Consider the following 19,925-nt stretch of genomic DNA (forward strand, 5'->3'; position numbering starts at 1 on the left):
GGCCACTCAAGCAGCCAAACTAGACAACCAAATCGCCAATCTACTGACGGCATCCCTCGACTACAAGACTTTTAGAAAAGAAATAAAGACCATACTCTTCAAGAAAGCCCTGAAAAAAAGAAATAATACCACAAGTTTCAAACTCCACCTCTCACTAAAGCCAACTACCCCAAACAAATAATCTTACCCATTTCTTACTCTCTTTGAAAATGACCAATTTTTTTTTTTTTTTTGTAAGTTCTTGTTGTAATACATCCTGGATTATTCTTTTGTAATCCGCCTTCAACTGCAAGGTAATGGCGGAATAGAAATCCCTAATGTAATATTTTAGATTTGAAAGGTGTCTAAAGCTTTCGTTCCACTCAGTACATTTAAATGGTTTGTCATTTGTGTGAATCTTTGGTGACTTATTGAATCTGTATGCCAAGTGAAGCTTTTACCACACTCTCTATATGTAGATGGTTTGTCTCTTGTGTGAATATTGTGGTGAACTTTAAAGCTTTAAAAGCCGTGTGAAGCTTTTATTACACTTTTTACATACATATAAATGGTTTGTCCCCCGTATGGGTTGTTTGGTGCTTTTTAGATATGAAAGTTGTCTAAAGCTTTTATTACACTCACTAAATTTAAATGGTTTGTCATCGGAGTGAATTTTTTGGTAACTTTTTAGATTTTGAAAGCAGAGTGAAACTTTTATTATAGTTATTACATGTAAATGATTTGTCTCCATTGTGGATCATTAAGTAACATTTTATATGTGAAAGACAAGTGAAATTTTTATTACACTCTGTACATGTAAATGGCTCGTTTTCCATGTGGATTTATTTTTTGTTTTTTTTAGACTTGAAAGGTATGTGAATCTTTTATTACCTTAATTACACTTAAATCGGTCTCCCGTGTGGATCATTTGGTGTCATTTTAGATGTGAAAGCTGAATGAAGCTTTTATTACACTCAGTACGTGTAAATGGCTTTTTACCTGTGTGAATCTTTTGGTGTCTTTTTAGATGTGAAAGATTATTGAAGTTTTTATTACACTCAGTACATGTAAATGGCTTCTCACCTGTATGAATGTTTTGGTGATTTTTTAGGTGTGAAAGCCGAAGGAAGCTTTTATTACACTCAGTACACGTAAATGGTTTGTATCCTGTGTGGATCATTTGGTGTCTTTTTAGACTTGAAAGATTATTGAAGCTTTTATTACACTCAGTACATGTAAATGGCTTTTCACCTGTATGAATCTTTTGGTGCCTTTTTAAATGTGAAATATAAGTGAAGCTTTTATTACACTCAGTACATGTAAATGGCTTCTCACCTGTGTGAATCATTTGGTGACTTTTTAGACATTTAAGGTGAGGGAAACATTTATTACACTCAGTACATGTATATGGCTTCTCACCTGTGTGAATTCTGTGGTGACTTTTTAGTTGTGAAAGCTTAGTGAAGCTTTTATTACACTCAGTACATGCAAATGGCTTCTTACGTGTATGAATCTTTTGGTGACTTTTTAGGTTTGAAAGCCGAAGGAAGCTTTTATTACACTCAGTACATGTAAATGGCTTCTCACCTGTATGAATCTTTTGGTGTCTTTTTAGATGTGGAAGATTATTGAAGCTTTTATTACACTCAGTACATGTAAATGGCTTCTCACCTGTATGAATCTTTTGGTGCCTTTTTAAATGTGAAATATAAGTGAAGCTTTTATTACACTCAGTACATGTAAATGGCTTCTCACCTGTGTGGATCTTTTGGTGACTTTTTAGGCATTTAAGGTGAGGGAAACATTTATTACACTCAGTACATGTATATGGCTTCTCACCTGTGTGAATTCTGTGGTGACTTTTTAGTTGTGAAAGCCAAAGGAAGCTTTTATTACACTCAGTACATGTAAATGGCTTCTCACCTGTGTGAATCATTTGGTGACTTTTTAGACATTTAAGGTGAGGGAAACATTTATTACACTCAGTACATGTATATGGCTTCTCACCTGTGTGAATTCTGTGGTGACTTTTTAGTTGTGAAAGCTTAGTGAAGCTTTTATTACACTCAGTACATGCAAATGGCTTCTTACGTGTATGAATCTTTTGGTGACTTTTTAGGTTTGAAAGCCGAAGGAAGCTTTTATTACACTCAGTACATGTAAATGGTTTGTATCCTGTGTGGATCATTTGGTGTCTTTTTAGATCTGAAACACTAGTGAAGCTTTTATTACACTCAGTACATGCAAATGACTTCTCACCTGTATGAAACGTTTGGTGGCTTTTTAGTTGTGAAAGCTGAATGAATCTTTTATTACACTCAGTACATGCAAATGGCTTCTCACCTGTATGAATCTTTTGGTGGCGTTTTAGTTGTGAAAGCTGAATGAAGATTTTATTACACTCAGTACATGCAAATGGCTTCTCACCCGTATGAATCTTTAGGTGGCGTTTTAGTTGTGAAAGGCAAGTGAAGCTTTTATTACACTCAGTACATGCAAATGGCTTCTCACCTGTGTGAATCTTTTGGTGCCATTTTAGATATGAAAGCCGAGTGAAGCTTTTATTACACTCAGTACATGCAAATGACTTCTCACCTTTATGAATGTTTTGGTGAATTTTTAGATGTGAAAGCCAACGAAAGCTTTTATTACACTCAGTACATGCAAATGGCTTCTCACCTGTATGAATCTTTTGGTGGCGTTTTAGTTGTGAAAGCCAAGTGAAGCTTTTATTACACTCAGTACATGCAAATGGCTTCTCACCTGTATGAATCTTTTGGTGGCGTTTTAGTTGTGAAAGCCAAGTGAAGCTTTTATTACACTCAGTACATGCAAATGGATTCTCACCTTTATGAATCTTTTGGTGACTTTTTAGATGTGAAAGCCAAGTGAAGCTTTTATTACACTCAGTACATGCAAATGACTTCTCACCCATGTGAATCTTTTGGTGCCATTTTAGATATGAAAGCCGAGTGAAGCTTTTATTACACTCAGTACATGTAAATTTTTTGTTTCCTTGGTGAATTATTTGATTACTTTTTAGATTGGAAAGTCCAATGAGGCTTTTATTGGACTCACTACCTGTTATTGGTTTCTTATTTATTTGACTCCTCTGGTGCATTTGGCGCTCTGAAAACAAGTCAAATCTCCTATTACTTTTACTACAAATAAAATTGGTTTTCTTATTGTATGGAGTACGTGTAAATTCTTTCTGTTGTTCTTTTCCTTTCCTTTCTCCCTGATTACATTTAGAAGTCACTTGATCACTATTATTATTTTGGAAGGGTTTCTCTGCTAGGTGTCTCTGGTGCTCGGGGATGATATTGAGCTCCCTGTTACTCCTGTCACACTCAGTGACTCCATCTGCTGAGTCTCCTGCACTGTTTCTCTGCTCCTCTGATTCCTGCTGACGATTCCTTCTATTTCGCCTCTTAGTTCCCTGAGAAATATTCTCACAGACATGTTCTAATTGGCTTTGAATTTGTTCTCGTTGATTCTTTTCTCTCTTCCTTTCTTGAATGATCTGATGACCTGCTGGATATAAACAGAAGGTATTAATCAAGTGTTAGAAGACAGCGATACTAAGATATTAACCGTGTTTAATAAGGAGAAGGATAGCTAATGTAGCATTGGACTACGAATGTCTTAAGAACCAAGGTTCTTTCCTATAAAGAGATTAGGTTTTACCTTGCTAATATATTTTCTAGTGCAATAGATGAGTCATTCTGGACAAGTGAGCAATTTCCCCATAGCCATGAGCCTTGCAGAAAGAATCCACTCCGGATCTTTTCTTTGTCTCTCCTACTTCACAGAGGGCTCTACTGCCACCTACAGTTGGTTCCCAAGCAGGCAAGAGCCACTCTGAAACTTAGGCAGCGTATGGAGAAACGTCTCAAAGTAACAAGTCTTTTCTGCTCTAAATAAAAGAAATATTTGAGCCAACAACAATCAAACGTGGAAACAAGCATGCCAACAGAAGCATTAAGGGAGCTCAAGTAGTACCCCCAAATTACCCCAGTAATAGACTCCTCTTCATGTACTTAAGGTGTGACTGGCATCCAAGTTATAGGCTGAAAGAGGAACATTCTGAGTGAGACAGTAGGCAGGTGCAGGAAATAAATGACAGGGTGGGGGTCCAGAATGACACACCTATCTCCTAGAAAAGGTATTAGCAAGGTAAGTGCCTAATCTATTTTTCTAATGCAATAGGTGTGTCATTCTGGACAAGCGGGACATACAAAAGCCGTCCCAGAAATCTAGGGCGGGATGACTGCCCCGGGACATAGTACTGAGGACCCAAAGATAGAGTCCTCCCTTGCCGTCACATCTACTCTGTAAAACCTTAGCAAACCAATGTAGAGTAGATCGGGCTCGCGTGCAGAAGGGAAGAACTGTAGGTGGCAGTAGAGCTCCCAGTGAAGTAGGAGGGTTACAGAGTGGATTTCTTCTGCAAAGGCTCGCGGCCATGGGGAGATTACCCGCTTGTCCAGAATGACACACCTATTGCACTGGAAATAGCTATTTCATAAAAAACGTGGACCACATTTTTGGATTCCCAAACTTGTAGAATGACAAGTATATTGTTAAATACTTTAAATGGCTAAAGCTGTCGATGAGACCTTTTTTTCAGGCAATAATTCATTCTACAGAAAGACCTTTGATGGCTGGAATAAAACCACTTATATTAAACATAGAAACATGATGGCAGATAAAGACCGAATGGCTTCTCCAGGCTGCCCATCCACAGCATCCATTATCTCCTCTTCCTAAGAGATCCCACGTGTCTATCCCAATCTTTCTTGAATTCAGATGCAGTCTCTGTCTCCACCATCTTTACTGAGAGAATGTTCCATGCATTTACCACCCTTTCTGTAAAAAGGTATTTCCTTAGATTACTCCTTCCTATAGGAACATAAGATTTGCCATTGCTGGGTCAGACCAGTGGTCCATCATGCCCAACAGTCTGCTCACGTGGCAGACCTTAGGTCAAAGACCAGTGTCCTATTTGAGTCAAGCCTTACTTGCGTATGTTCTATTCCAGTAGGAACTTATCCATCCTTGTCTTGAATCCCTGAAGGGTACTTTCCCCTATAACAGCTTCTGGAAGAGCGTTCCAGATTTCTACCACTCTCTGGGTGAAGAAGAATTTCCTTACGTTTGTACGGAATCTTTTCCCTTCTAACTTTAGCAAGTTCCCTCTCGTTCTCTTCATCTTGGAGAGGGTGAACAATCTCTCTTTCTCTACTAAGTCAATTCCCTTCAATATCTTGAATGTTTTCATCATGTCCCCTCTCAGTCTTCTCTTCTCAAGGGAGAAGAGTTGCCTCTCGTTGTATGGCAACTCCCCCAGTCCCTTAACCATTTTTTTTGTCGCTCTTCTCTGGACCCTTTCAAGTAGTACTTTGTCCTTTTTCATGTATGGCGACCAGTGTTGGATACAGTATTCCAGGTGGGGGCGTACCATGGCCTGGTATAAAGGCATGATAACCTTTTCAGATCTGTTTGTGATCCCCTTCTTAATCATTCCTAGCATTCTGTTTGCCCTTTTCACCGATGTCAACCAGATCACCGTTGTATATCCGCCCATTTACTCCTTCGAAGAACTGCAGTAAGTTTGTCAAAGATGATCTTCCATTGCTGAAGTCGTGCTGTCTGGTCCTCATCAGTTTGTGTCCGACAAGGTAATCGATGATGCGCCTCTACCATCTTTCCCGGTACCGAAGTCAGACTCACTGGTCTGTAGTTTCCCGGATCTCCCTTTGAACCTTTCTTGAAGATTGGCATAACATTCGTCACTTTCCAGTCTTCCGGAATCTTTCCTGATTTGATCAACAGATTGGCTATTAGTTGAAGCAGTTCAGCTTTAACCCCTTTCAGTTCCTTGATTACCCTCGGGTGGATGCTGTCCGGTCCCAGGGATTTATCGTTTTAAAGCCTATCAATCTGTCTGCATACCTCTTCTAGACTGACTGTCATCCCTGTCAGTTTCCCCTCTTCATTTCCCGCTTATAGCCTGTCGGCTTCTGGTATGTTGTGTATATCCTCTTCGGTAAATACAGACACAAAAAATGTGTTCAGTTTGTCGGCGATGGCTTTGTCCTCCTTTAGCACTCCTTTTATCCCCTGGACATCTAAAGGCCCCACCGCTTCCTTCGTGAGTTGTTTCCCCTTAATATATCGAAAAAATGGCTTAAAGTTTTTGGCCTCCTTGGCTATTTGTTCTTCCTAGTCTCTTTAGCCTCTCTTACCGCCTTATGGCACCTGCTTTGATGTTGTTTGTACTTTTTCCAGTTTTCTTCCATCTTTGTCCTTTTCCATTCCTTAATCGCGTCCTTCCCTAAACAGTGAGCCACGCCGGTTCCTTGTTCTTCTTTCTCTTGGAACCCTTGTTGATATGCGGTATATATAAATTTTGCACCTTTGTGACTGTGTCCTTAAAAAGGGACCATGCTTGCTCTAGCATATTTACAATGCTTATCCTCTTCTTAATGTTCTTCCTCACCATGACTCTCATCACTTCGTAGTTCCCTGCCGTAGCCGTCGTTCTGGATCTATTTTTGTTCCTGTGTCTAGGTTGAAGTGGATCATGTTGTGATCACTGTTTCCTAATGTCCCTTCTACTTTTATACCTTGTGCCTCGTAGTCCATTTATAATTAAGTCTAGAATTGCATTTCCTCTAATTTTTCCCATGACAAGTTGTTCCAGGAAGCAATCACTTACAGCATCCAGGAACTTGGTCTCTCTACTGCAGCTGAAGTTGCCTAGGTTTCAATCTATCCCCGGATAACTGAAGTCGCCAACAATAACTGCGTTGCCTCCCTTGTATTCGTGTTTAATCTCGTCCGTCATTTCTTCATTAGTCTCTTCGGATTGCCCTGGGGGTCGGTAGTAGATGCCAATCTTTGTATCCATTTGTTCTCGGTATTTTGACCCATAGAGACTCTACCTTATTGTTCGTTTCTGGTGTATTCTCTCTGGTAGATTCAATTAACCTCTTTTATGTATAGGGCAATACCCCCACTTTTGTGTTCTATTCTGTCTCTGCGGTATAGCTTGTATCCCAGAGGCACAGTGTCCCAGATGTTGTCCTCGTTCCACCATATTTCCATGTTGCCCTCTCATTGCAGAGTTTCCTTTCAAATTAAAGAGACTCGAATCATGTGCATTTACATTACGTAGGTATTTAAACATCTCTATCATATCTCTCCTCTCCTGCCTTTCCTCCAAAGTATACAGATTGAGATCTTTAAGTCTGTCCCCATACGCCTTATCATGAAGGCCACACACCATTTTAGTAGCCTTCCTCTGGACCGACTCCATCCTTTTTCTATTTTTTTGAAGGTGCGGTCTCCAGAATTGTACACAATATTCTAAATGAGTTCTCACCAGAGTCTTATGCAGAGGTATCAATACCTCCTTTTTCCTACTGGCCATACCTCTCCCTATGCACCTTTCTAGCTTTCGCTATCACTGTTTGACAAGCTTAAGATCATCAAACAGATTGAAAAGGTGTTAGCGAAAGCTAGAAGGATGTTAGGGTGCATAGGGAGAGGTATGGCCAGTAGGAAAAAGGAGGTATTGATGCCCCTGTATAAGGCTCTGGTGAGACCTCATTTAGAATATTGTGTACAATTCTGGAGAACGCACCTTCAAAAAGATACAAAAAGGATGGAGTTGGTCCAGAAGACGGCTACTAAAATGATTTTTTTTAGGGAGGGTGGGGAGGAGGGAAACATTTATGGAAAATAATGAAACGTTCTTTGAAACATACACCTTACATTGTAAGAGAAATAATATTCCAGAAATATTTATTTATTTTAGTACTTATAATACATCTTACATTACATTACATTACATTAGTGATTTCTATTCCGCCTGTGCCTTGCGGTTCTAAGCGGATTACAAATTAGAAGAGATATGGACATTACCGAGAGAATTACATAGCAAAGAATCAAGTGATAACAGGATACAGTGGAGAATATCAGTATATACAGGTTACAGAGGAAAAGTTACCAAACAATGAAGGAAGAAGTTTGTTGGATATTGAAGGTAGATGCTTATTTAGGAATCAGAATATTTTTGGAAGGTATGGTTCTAGGAGTTGACTAATGTGTTATTCACAGGGGGGAGAGCATGTGCGAAAGGGGAGGAGATTAGTTAGTAGGGACGTGTTTTTTGAATAGAAATGTTTTGATTTCTTTTCGAAACACTTTGATGTCTGTTGTTTTGATCATCAGTTTGGTGATGGTGGGGTCAATTTTCGCTGCCTGTGTCGTTAGAAGGCTGTCGTAAAGTTTCTTACGTCGGGTACCATTATGAGGGGGGAAGGTGAATAGGTTCTGAGTTCTCCTTGATCTGGGTGGCTTACAGTCAGGTTCTCAAGTGTTTATCCCTATCTGTCCTGTTGGGCTCACACTCTTATCTAATGTCTCTGGGGGAATGGGGGGATTAAGTGACTTGCCCAGAGTCACAAGGAGCAGTGTGGCTTTGAACCCACAACCTCAGGGTGCTGTGGACGTAGCTCTAACCACTGCGCCAGTATAGAAGGAAATGTGAGGGTGTTTGATATAGGAAGAGTTAAGAGGTTGGGGAGAATAAAATGTTAGTTAAGTTAATGTTCACTCTGTGTGACAATAAGGTATTGTGCCATAAAATGGATCTTTGCCCCTCATATAAGAACCCGAGTATCTCATGCATGCTAAAGATGAGCCTGGTTTGGAAATTTAGGTTACAATGCCAGACTTTATCTCAGCGGTTTCACCCCTGTCCCTCTTATTACTGCACTCACCTGAGCAGCTGCTTCTCCCAGGTTCTCTTTCCTCTGATCCTGGCTCATCCTTGATGTACGGCTCTTCCCCTCGTTCAATGCGGCATATGATGTCAGGAGCGACGGTCAGAGATCCTGTTCCTGGGGTAAGAAAACTGCATTAGGTTTCCCCAAATTATTTACTGACCGAGTCCCTCAAATTTAAGACGTAGGAGAAATGTCTAGCATAAAGAATTTCACCAACTTCAGTGAGCAAAAATATCCAAACACTCGGTTAAAGGAATCATTTCAAGCCCTGCAAAAGTCCCATAAATCCTCTTTACTTATCTTTATAATCTATTTCCTATTCTAGATAATATAAAACATTATCAGCCTCATTTCATTATGTGTGAACTTCCTCTTCCTTGAGGCCAAGGTTTGGTTTAAATTTGGGACTCTTTGTTACAAAGCCAAACACAGTGAGGCACCTGGTTATTTTTTGGAGTAATTTACATTTTTTAAGGTGGTTTGTCCACTAAGGGTAACTTCATTGTTTGTGTCCCCTCCAGTGTGAGGATGTCTTTACAAGAAATTTTTGCATCGAACAATTGCATATCAGGCTGCCAGTTGGGATTCGGAACTGCGTATTTTGTTTGCTTCTTGGATTTCCGAAAACTATTGAAGACTTCCCTTTACGTAAGATTTTTAGGAAAGTAAAGAAGATGATATTTCTTTTGTATTTCACTGTGGTGTACAGTCTCTTGATAATGGAAATCACATCGATCTGGAAGGTATTGCGGTCTAGAAATGGATTTTAATGTAATAAGGTCTCCTTCATCTCATCCAAACCGATGTGAGCTCAGAGAAACCTCAGGAAGCCAAAATTATTTTCCTACATCCCCCCTCCAGAGAGAATTTCCTGCAGTAAGAGTCAACCATTTCAGAGATTACCCTCAACCAAAGCAGTAAGAATTTCTTTTCAATTCTAAATCTAGGTATTTCTTGATATTTTTATCAACTTGTCACCAATTGTGTTTATCCCTTTGTTTGACCATTCGTTCCATATAGTTGGATTACCTTCCTTTAAGGGAATTAAATCTGCTGGGAAGCTCAGTCGATCTTTTGTTTTCAAGTTTGTAGAGATCTGGAATAAACTTCCCGACTCCATTAGGTTTTTAGGCCAGCTGCAATCTATAATAATAAAATGTTAGCCGCGCATGCGCACTCTAAAGCCGTGTTCCCTGATCCGTCGCGGCCATGAGAGTGCGCATGCGCGCTTACATGCATCGGGTTTACTACCACTGCCGCCAGCCGAGGTCTGCGCATCGGGCTTATGCTCAAGCCGCCGCCTGAACTAAAAAATGCTTTGCAATTGTTAATAAAAATAATTACAAAAAAAGAAAAAAAAAAAAAAAAGAAGGGAAGCCGCGAGGCTGGGGGGAAGCCGCAAGGCTGCGGCGGCCTTCCTCACTTAGCTCTCACGGTGCGGCTGAGCGAAGATAATTACAAAAAAAGAAGGGGAAGCCATGAGGCCGGCAAAACCCTAAATGCTGACACTGAATCCAAGCCGAGGTCTATTAAATTCTGGGCGCATCGGGCTTATGCTCAAGCTGCCGCCACGGCTCCTCTCTCGAACCGCACCAGGCGGGGATCGAGAGAGGAGCTGCGGCGGCGGTTTTGAACTTAAAAATGAGCCTCTCACGGTGCGGCTGAGCGCTGGCGACCGGCGAAACACTAATGCTGACCGAAGCTGCCTAAAGGAACAAAGTTAGGATAAATGCTAACGACTCCCCACCCTAAAAATTGCCAGGGGTGCATCTCTACCCAGATAAACCATCAAACAGGCTGCGGCGGCCTTCCTTTCCTGCCTCTCCCACGGTGCGGCTGGCAATCCACCTCTAATGCTCCCTCTCAGCTACTCCCACTGCCAAATAAAGGCTGTTCATACATGGAGGCGCGGAGCCGCGACGACGGGTTTGAACTCAAAAAAATAATTATAAAAATAACTGAGGGAGCCGTTAGCCTTTAAGCAGCTCCCTCTTAATTTGAGGTAAGTCTAAAAAAACGTTGCCAAAGTTAAAGTAAATTTGCGGATCTGTACTGAAGGAGTTTAAGCAACTGTGCCATGTATTTTTTTAAATAGCAGGCGCGTTAGACGGTCGCCATAATAATATTGCATCCGGTTAATAATAGGCGCGTTCCACGTGTGAACTATCGCATTTAAATGAGTGTCAAGTGGCGGTTTGACTACACAAGTCACTCTGTGCCTATTTCATACTTTGTACCATTTATACTCTGCCAATTTACTACAAACAACTTACTCTACACCTGAACCCCCATTGAACCTCCCATCTGACATTCCCACCGTGGTCTGACAATCCCATCCAAACCTCCCTTTCCGCGATCTGGCTAGCTCGCTTAATTTCTTGCCGGCGCCTCCACCTTCCCTTCTCGCGTTCTCAAAAAAATACAAACTGCTGCACAAGAAAATGGACAGGGGAAGAAATGCTGCTGCAGCTGCTGTACAGGGAAGTGGAGGGGGGGAGGAAAATGATGCACAGGGAAGTGGGGAGAGGGGAAATGCTGCTGCACAGAGAAATGGAGGGGGAGGGTGGCCAGCTCTCTTAATTCCTTGCTAGCCCCCACCTTCCCTTCTCGCGGTCTCAAAAAAATACAAACTGCTGCACAGGAAAATGGACAGGGAAAGGAATGCTGCTGCAGCTGCTGCACAGGGAAGTGGAGAGGGAGGAAAATGCTGCACAGGGAAGTGGGGAGGAGGGAAATGCTGCTGCACAGGCAAATAGAGGGGGAGGGAATGCCGATATGGCTACTGTACAGGAAAGTGGAGAGGGGGAGATAAATGCTGCATAGGGGGCAGGAAGAAAGACAAATAGAAACAAAGACAAATAGTAGGAGGGAGGGAGACAGAAAGAAAAGAAGAAAGACACAAGAACAGGGAGAGAGACAGAAAGAAAGAAAGACAGACATACATATATTCTAGCACCCGTTAATGTAACGGGCTTAAAGACTAGTTATTTCATAAATTCCTGAAAACTTTGTTGTTCTCGCAATTTTTAAATGGTTTAACTACAGCCTCAACGAAATGATAATATTATAATTATTTTTCATATGCTTTTCTTATCTACTTTAGTTTTTAATTAGTTCTTCCTTCTCTTATGTTTTCTGCTATGTACTCTAGTCTTAATTATATGTGAACCGAGTCGAACTCCATTGGGAGATGACCCGGTATATAAATCAAAGATTAGATTAGACCTTCCATTTTTTTTTCCACATTAAATTTTTATTAATATTTTCAATAATACTAACAGCAGCAAACAAGAAGTAACATCGGGATATAACCCTAATCATGTCCGACATAGAATCTAATGCCATCAACAAATATGACAATAGAATGCATAGAAGTCCCCCCACCCTCCCCCTGCTGTACAGCAAATCTCACAGTGGGAGCATCCAGTTGACTCTTCAAGATGCTCCCCCACAGCAAAACTATCATTCCCCAGTAACCACTCCACATGTTATACATCATTCCAAAGAGGATAATTTCAAACATCCTGTGAAAATCCTGGAGAAGGACCACGATTGGCTGACAAAGGTGCTAATGAAAATGGAATGGATTACAAGTAATCCAAAATACCACTATAAAAATCATAACCAATTCAAAAAAGTACAACCATATGACGCCTCTATTAGAAATCGCTCATTGGCTACAAATACCGCACCGTATTTCTTATCAAATTGTATTACTGTCTTAAGATTCGCCAGGTTAATCTTCCAACTTTTCTCGATAGATTACTGATTCCATATACTCCCTCAAGAACCATTCTACGTTCATCTGATCAAACCCTCCTTTCTATCCCATCTCTTAAGTACGTAGGCACAAGACGGACAGAAATCTTCTCAGTAACCGCACCACAGCTATGGAACTCTCTTCCAGGATATACATCGGGCCCTCCATATTCGCGGGGGTTAGGTGCAGAGCCAGCCCGCGAAGAGGGAAAAATTGAAAATAAGTTTTTGGGCCGACTCTGACCCACCCCCGCTTCCCTCCTGTGTCCCCGACCTTACCTGGTGGTCTAGCAGTGACGCGGGGAAGGAGCAATCTTTCTGCACTCCTGCCCCGTGCAGAGCCGTCATCAAAATGACTGCCGTGAGTTCCCGTTGTAGTCTCGAGACCCACCCAAAAATAAAACAATTACCACATTTGCCAGCATATAGGACGCAGCGGCATATAAGACGCCCTCCCTTTTTTATATACATTTTTTTTTAAAATATCATTTTTATTGAGGCAGAGAAAAACCGGGTACAGTACAAAGAAATAAAAATACAGTAACAGAAGGATTCATTGGGATCCATTGCGCAAAAATACACAGCCAAGAAGAGCGAGAAAACAAGGTGGACACAGAGTGCCCTAGAGGAAATCAAATGCATACAGTCTAACAACTCAGTATCTACTGGTGGGAATACCCGTACAAGAAAACCACATAAAGATCAGTAACAGAATGAGCTCAACATATGAATAAAGCAATACCGTAGAGGCAGCACCGGTATCTCTGTCATTTTAGCAAAAGTAAGCGAAACAGAATCCCCAAACGATTCAAAGCAACCAGATATCCATGCACACAACAGCCACGCCACTTACTCGCAAACAAACAGTCACAAACCGCAACACACTGCACGTAAATCCTCAGGAGCAGTTAAGAAAAAAGAAAAAGAAGGTAAGGTAGACAGCTCCACTGGACATACAGTCGAAAAAATTCAAAAACAAAAGAAGCTTGGAATCCCATCTCACCTCAGAGGTAAGGAGGTATAGCATAGCATCAGAGTGATAAACAAGCAGCCCACAGCCCACCTTCCACGGTTCCTGCGGTCAGGACGAGTAAAAGTCCAGTTTATAGCGGGCCTGTTGTTTCAGCAGAGCAAGCCATCGAGCATAAATGGGAGCTTCTGCAGAGGCCCACTGTTGTAAGATAAGGTTTCCCCCCAGCAAGATGGCATGTAGAGCAAATTTCAAAGAGGGCGACTCCAGGCCATGCTGAGTCCACTCCTGGACATCCCCCAGTAATAAAGCAGAGGCATTCCAGGGGATATCACAAGCTTGCCCCGGGGTCCAAAACTACAGTTTAGGGCACTCGAAAAAGGAGTGCAGATAGGTGCCCCACTGAAGCTTGCATCTAAGACAGAGACTGGTATCCCAGAGGCCCATAATGTTCCCCCGAGAACAAGTGAGGTAGGCCCTGTGCAGTATTTTAATTTGGGACTCTTGAAGGGAAACTGCTTTTATGTGAAAATAGAGGGACTGTAAAAACTGATGGAGGTCATGAGACGTAACCTCCAGCCCCAAGTTGCGGGACCACTCCCGTGCCAGAGATGTTACACAATCCTCACCTGGACACAATCTACCCGCCGCATACCATGTAGAGATTCTATTAGAGGGATCAGGAGTGGACACAAAGATCTCATCCAATTTACCCAGGGTCCAGCGATCCCCGTGGGCCCTGAGCACAGACAGATAATAATGATGGATTCGAGTATAGATGTAAAAAGATGGCACCAGGCAGCTCCCAAGCATCTCTCAGCTGTTGAAGGGACGGGAAAAGACCCGCCCCCCCCCCCCCACTGCGGCCAGGAGATCCCTCTCCGCCCGGCCCCTCAAACCAGCAAGGCCATGCAACCCAGGAACGAAATCAGGATTATGCAGCAGGGACGGGAGAGGGGAGGCCGTGGGCACCCGGCCCTGCCGGAGACACCACCACCGCCAAGCTTGGTGAAAGGGCTGTAAGAAAGAAAAAGAGGGGAAGATTGCACCAGGTCCTTCAAAGCCCTGTCCGCCGCTATGAAGAAAGTAAGAAAAGGAATACGGCAAACAACACTCAGCAAGAGGGGGGAACCCAGTATCAAAGGCTCCGTCTTATCGCAGTTAATGCGGAGCCCAGAAAAGTTGCCATAGAGCTTAATGAGGGACATAAGGGCCGGGACAGTCCTATCTGCGTGCCGGACATACAACAACATATCGTCGGCAAACATGTTGATATGATATTCATGGGTGCCCGCTTGCAGTCCTTCCAACGCGGGATCCCCTCATATACGAATCGCCAAGGGCTCCAGAGACAAAAGAAAAAGAAGAGGGGAGAGAGGGCAGCCCTGACGCGTAACCCCGGCCCAATGGAAAGGGATCAGAAACTCCGCCATTCACCAGCAGTTGCGATTGGGGATTAGAATACAGGGCACCCACCCAGGCAAGAAAATCCCCCTGGAAACCAAAGCGTCCCATGACCCCAAAAAGGTGGGCCCATGACACCATATCAAAGGCTTTTTCGACATCCAAGCTCATAATTAAAGCCCAATCATGCGGGGCATGGGAGGATTGCAACACTGCCAATACTTTCAATAAGTTCATGGAGATGCATTCTTGTAGGTTAAACTGACTCCTTCTTGTCCTAATGGCTATTTGGTGTTTCTGTTACTTCCCGTTTCTAGGATAATTAATTAACAGTGAATCAGATAGCCCTAGATCAGATTCAATAACAACAGATGAATTGACAGTTAAATTAGTTAAATAGTAGGAAGTCAGATATCTGGTATCGGTCGGGAATATACCAGGGAATAGCTCTACGTGGGTCGAGCAGCACTCTGACTTAATGGGGTGGGACAGTAGAGTGGGCAGACTTGATGGGCTATAGCCCTTTTCTGCCGTCATCTTTCTATGTTTCTACATGCGCCAGCCAACTCCTGGGAGTCACCGGAGTATCACAGAAACGAGTCGTGCAAAAAAGCAAGGAATGAAAAGCAGATTTAGGTCGGCCCGGCCCGGAGCTGTACGGAGGCACGTCCATTCAAGAACACGGCATCACGTGACCCCCCTACATACATTTTTAAGAATAAAAAATCATTTTCTATATTTTTTCATGAATTTCCATAATGATTTACTGTACTAATTTTATAGTTATTTATGTCTACAAAAAATGTAACTAGGGAACGCTGTAGTCAGGTACCTTTGAATCTTCATCCTCAAAACCCAGAAATTCACCTCCGGAGGGATTTCCAAAACCTGGCAGTCCCCCGAGTCCCCCGAGCTCAAGTCCTGCATCTGGAGGGCACCTATGGGTGTGTGGATGCTGTGATGATGTCACATACATGCGCGTAGGATGTCATCGTGTCGACATTCGCACATGCTCAGGGAAGGAGATGAGAGGTTTGTTTGAGGGCGGAGCTGGGGCCAGAATGGGGCAGGACCAGGTGTCTTCTTTTTTTAAAGAGGAAATCTGGTAACCCTATATAAAAAGCGCCAAACTGGGCAGGTGCTTAGCAAAGCGGAACCTACCACACATCAACTGAAGTTAGGTGCCTAGCGGCGTCTAAATTAACTTGTTAGGCGCCAGTATATTGAAGAGAGGGTTTTCTTGGCCTAATAAACCAGTGCCTAAAGTAAACACCTACTGGTGTCTAACTCAATCCACCCCCTAACTCCATCTGAGGACACAATACTACTCGAAAGGGTCCAGAGAAGAGCGACTAAGATGGTTAAGGGGCTGGAGGAGTTGCCGTACAAGGAGAGATTGGAGAAACTGGGCCTCTTCTCCCTTGAAAAGAGGAGACTCAGAGGGGACATGATCGAAACATTCAAGATAATGAGGGGAATAGACTTAGCAGATAAAGGTAGGGAGAACCAGAGGACACGCTCTAAAGATAAAAGGAGATAGATTCCGTACAAACGTAAGGAAGTTCTTCTACACCCAGAGAGTGGCGGAAAACTGGAACGCTCTTCTGGAGTCTGTCGTAGGGGAAAAGACCCTCCAGGGATTCAAGACAAAGTTAGACAACTTCCTGCTGAACCGGAGCGTATGCAGGTAGGGCTGGTCTCGGTTAGGGCGCTGGGCTTTGACCTAAGGGATGCTGCAGAGGCAGCCTGCTGGGCACGATGAACCACTGGTTTGACCCAGCAGCGGCAATTCTTAAGTTCTTACAATCTCAGTTCTGGAATGTTCCTACTCCTTGGGTTTTGGCCAGGTACTAGTGACCTGATTGGCCACCGTGAGAACGGGCTACTGGGCTTGATGGACCATTGGTCTGACCCAGTAAGGCTATTCTTGTTGATTACGAATAAACTCTCTACCTCTATTCCTTCCTTCACAAAAGAGATGGTGTTTTAATTGGGGGGTTTTAAAAAAAGTTCATCAAATCCCCTTGTTGGCATATAAACAGCGCAAGCTTGTTCTATGCCTCAGGACCAGCACAGGAAAATGTTCCTGCCCTCATTGTCTGCAATCGAATCTCTTTCCTAGGCAGGACGGATAAGTCCTTATGTCCTGTAAAGAGATGTGGCGCAGGGGTTAAAGCTACAGCCTCAACACCCTGAGGTTGTGGGTTCAAACCCACGCTGCTCCTTGTGACCCTGGGCAAGTCACTTAATCCCTCCATTGCCCCAGGTACATTAGATAGAGTGTGAGCCTACTGGGACAGACAGGGAAAAAAGCTTGAGTACCTGACTAAATTAATGTAAACCATTCTGAGCTCCCCTAGGAGAACAGTATAGAAAATTGAATGAATAAATAAATACCCAGTGAGAGCAGGGTCTGATAATTCTCCCTCATCACCTCCCTGTAAAGCTCCTTCTGCTCTTCATCTAAATACTCCCACTCATCCTGGGAGAAAGAGACAGCGATGTCCTCAAATGTCTCCTGCACCTAAAACACAAACCAGAAACACTCAGGGACATGTGAAGTGCTCAGAATGCATTAGATTTCAGCTGGCTTCATTCTCCTGAGAGTCCTGACATTTAATAATGGGAAGAAGAGGACACCAAGGATCTCTCTCCCCAGGACGTAAGCCGGCTAAAGGGACTCTGGCACTCTAAGCCAAAATTTTATATTGGCACCACCCTCCTGTAATCTGGTATCTTTCCTTCTCCCCTCCCCCCCTGTGATATGGTATCTCCCCCTCCTGCTGGACCAGGTCATGCACTGGCTCAGGGCACTGATGATAAAGGGTGCCAAAATCTCAGTCCAGCATCTGTCCCTCAAAATCTGAAGGTAAAGCGGACTGGGATTTTAGTGCCCTCTATCACCGGTGCCCTGGGACAGGGCCTCACGTGGTCCGTAGGTGAAGCCAGCACTGCCCAGGACCTGAAAGGGGAAAGGGAGAGAATAGAGAATATAAGAGATGCCAGGATGCAGACAGTATCCTAAAGCAGGAGGAACAGCTGCATTTGAGGGGAGGACAATCAGGAAGAAGAGCCCCAGGAATGGATTGAGCAGTGCCAGACTCATTTCTTCTTCTGCTTGCCTCATGCAACACATGTGTGAGAGAGAGAGAGGCTGGATGGCATTGTCTGGCACTGCATGCCCTGCTGCCCACTTCCTGCAAGTCTCCTACCTGTTGAGCAGAAAGCCCTGCAGCCATTATTCCGCCCTTCTCCAGAGCCCCAGATCCAGCTGTCTCTCTCACTCCTTGCAGGGCTCCCTGAGCACAGCTTTGTACTTTGCTGGGCGTCAGCACCATACAGTACAGTATAACAAGCACCACCCCTTCCTCAAGGAGGTGATGTCACAGGAAGGGGGAGCTTGCAGCTGAGGGTGGATGCTGGGAAATGTAGTCCTCCTGGTAGTTCAGTAAGTAATGTTATGTCATTAAGAGTTTGTTAACTGGACCCTATTTTAAATTTTTTTTTTTTTAATCAATAAATGTTTATTGAAATTTTTTTTTAGAAATATACAAACCATACCATGAATATCATGGACAACAGAACATACAGCCAGCAATCAGAGAGCACAGCAATAGATCTACAAATCACAGAATTACCCCCAACTATACAATCAAGCCCCTGATACCCAGCAGCAACCAGAACTCCACAAATCCCTCCCCCCCACCCCCAAGCTCCACCTCTAACAAAGAGGGCCCCCCAGTTGGTTCTTCAGGAGAGCCCCCTCAGTCCTCAACCCCCCCCCCCCCACACACACACAGAAATAAGCTCAAGATAAAGATGCAATTTTATCAAGTATTCGTGTCCAAGTCCGGGTATAAGTATAATAATAGCCATGACGCTTTGCTATAGACAGTTCCATATTACAAATAAACTGAAGTTTAAAAATCCATTCCAATTGAGAGGGCGCCTGCCCCTGCTTCCAATGAGCAGCTATCAAGAATTTAGCCGCCACCAGGCCCCAACGTCAGATCTTAGTTTGCCATGAATATAAACATACATTGTAAAGGCCTAGCAAGCACCCCTGCGGAGAAAAAGGCAATAATATTTGTAACAATTGTGACAAACACCCCACCACCTGTCTCCAGAAAGACTGTAGAACGGGACAGGCCCACCAGATATGCAAAAATGTCCCCAATGCCATCCCACATCTCCAACACAAAGCTGAAACACCTGGATACATACGGTGAAGACGTTCCGGCATATAATACCACCTCAGTACCACTTTGTAGGCATTTTCCTTAATGAGTGCACAAGAGGTGGCCTTGCCTACTTCAGTAGTGATCAGAGCCCACTCCTGAACAGAAAATGTACAGTTTAAATCTACCTCCCAAGCTCGCTGATAAAGAGACGGAAAGGAATGGGAGCCCCGAATATATTGGTAAAGAACAGAGATAGGCTTAGGAAGACTCTTAAGAGTGTACCACATGTGAGCAAAGGGATCAATAGACTGAAAGGACCCCCGATCCCACTCCCGAGAATGAAGAAAATGACGTATTTGAGAATAGGCTAGAAAATCTCCTCTGGGCAAGGCAGCACTAAGCCGGAAGGTTTCAAAAGACATCAGGACCCCCTTTTGAAGCACATCCCGAAAATTATGCAATCCTAATTGTGCCCACCGCCCAAATGCAGAACTCTCCCCTCCAGCTGGGAACAGGGGTTCCTCCCGCACTGCGCCCAAAATCGATCGAACCACCCCCCCCCCCCCAACGGCGACGGGTATCACACCACACTTTCAAAAGATGTTCCAGAAACGGGTTTCCCAGAACCACAAACCTCCTAGCACCAATGGAAGAAGACCACAGCAAATACTTCAAACAGGGGCGCCCCACAAATTGTTGTTCCAGACGGACCGCCAACTTATAATCAGCAATCTCCCAATCCAACAAAAGTCTCAATTGAGCGGCTCGGAAATACCAAAATAAATTCGGGACCGCACGCCCCCCCACTGGTCCTAGCCGCCCACAGAGCGGCCCTAG

General features: G+C 43.5%; 1 protein-coding gene across 2 annotated transcripts; it reads right to left on the bottom strand.

Annotated features, from left to right (window-relative positions):
- Positions 1 to 217: 217 nt before the first annotated feature.
- Positions 218 to 18,229, bottom strand: LOC117354552 (oocyte zinc finger protein XlCOF6-like). 2 transcript variants are annotated; one of them, XM_033932274.1, is made up of 5 exons: positions 18,120 to 18,229; positions 17,305 to 17,431; positions 8,769 to 8,888; positions 2,139 to 3,513; positions 218 to 1,886 (listed from the first exon to the last, which is right to left on the bottom strand). In XM_033932274.1, exons 1-5 carry the CDS (start codon positions 18,144 to 18,146, stop codon positions 914 to 916), a joined length of 2,622 nt encoding a protein of 873 aa, XP_033788165.1. In that variant the 5' UTR covers positions 18,147 to 18,229; the 3' UTR covers positions 218 to 913. The 2 variants fall into 2 exon arrangements, with proteins under 2 accessions (XP_033788165.1, XP_033788164.1); XM_033932273.1 differs by having other exon boundaries at positions 218 to 3,513.
- Positions 18,230 to 19,925: the final 1,696 nt, after the last annotated feature.

Source organism: Geotrypetes seraphini, chromosome 2 (assembly GCF_902459505.1).
Source record: "Geotrypetes seraphini chromosome 2, aGeoSer1.1, whole genome shotgun sequence".
Classification (NCBI taxonomy): Eukaryota; Metazoa; Chordata; class Amphibia; order Gymnophiona; family Dermophiidae; genus Geotrypetes; species Geotrypetes seraphini.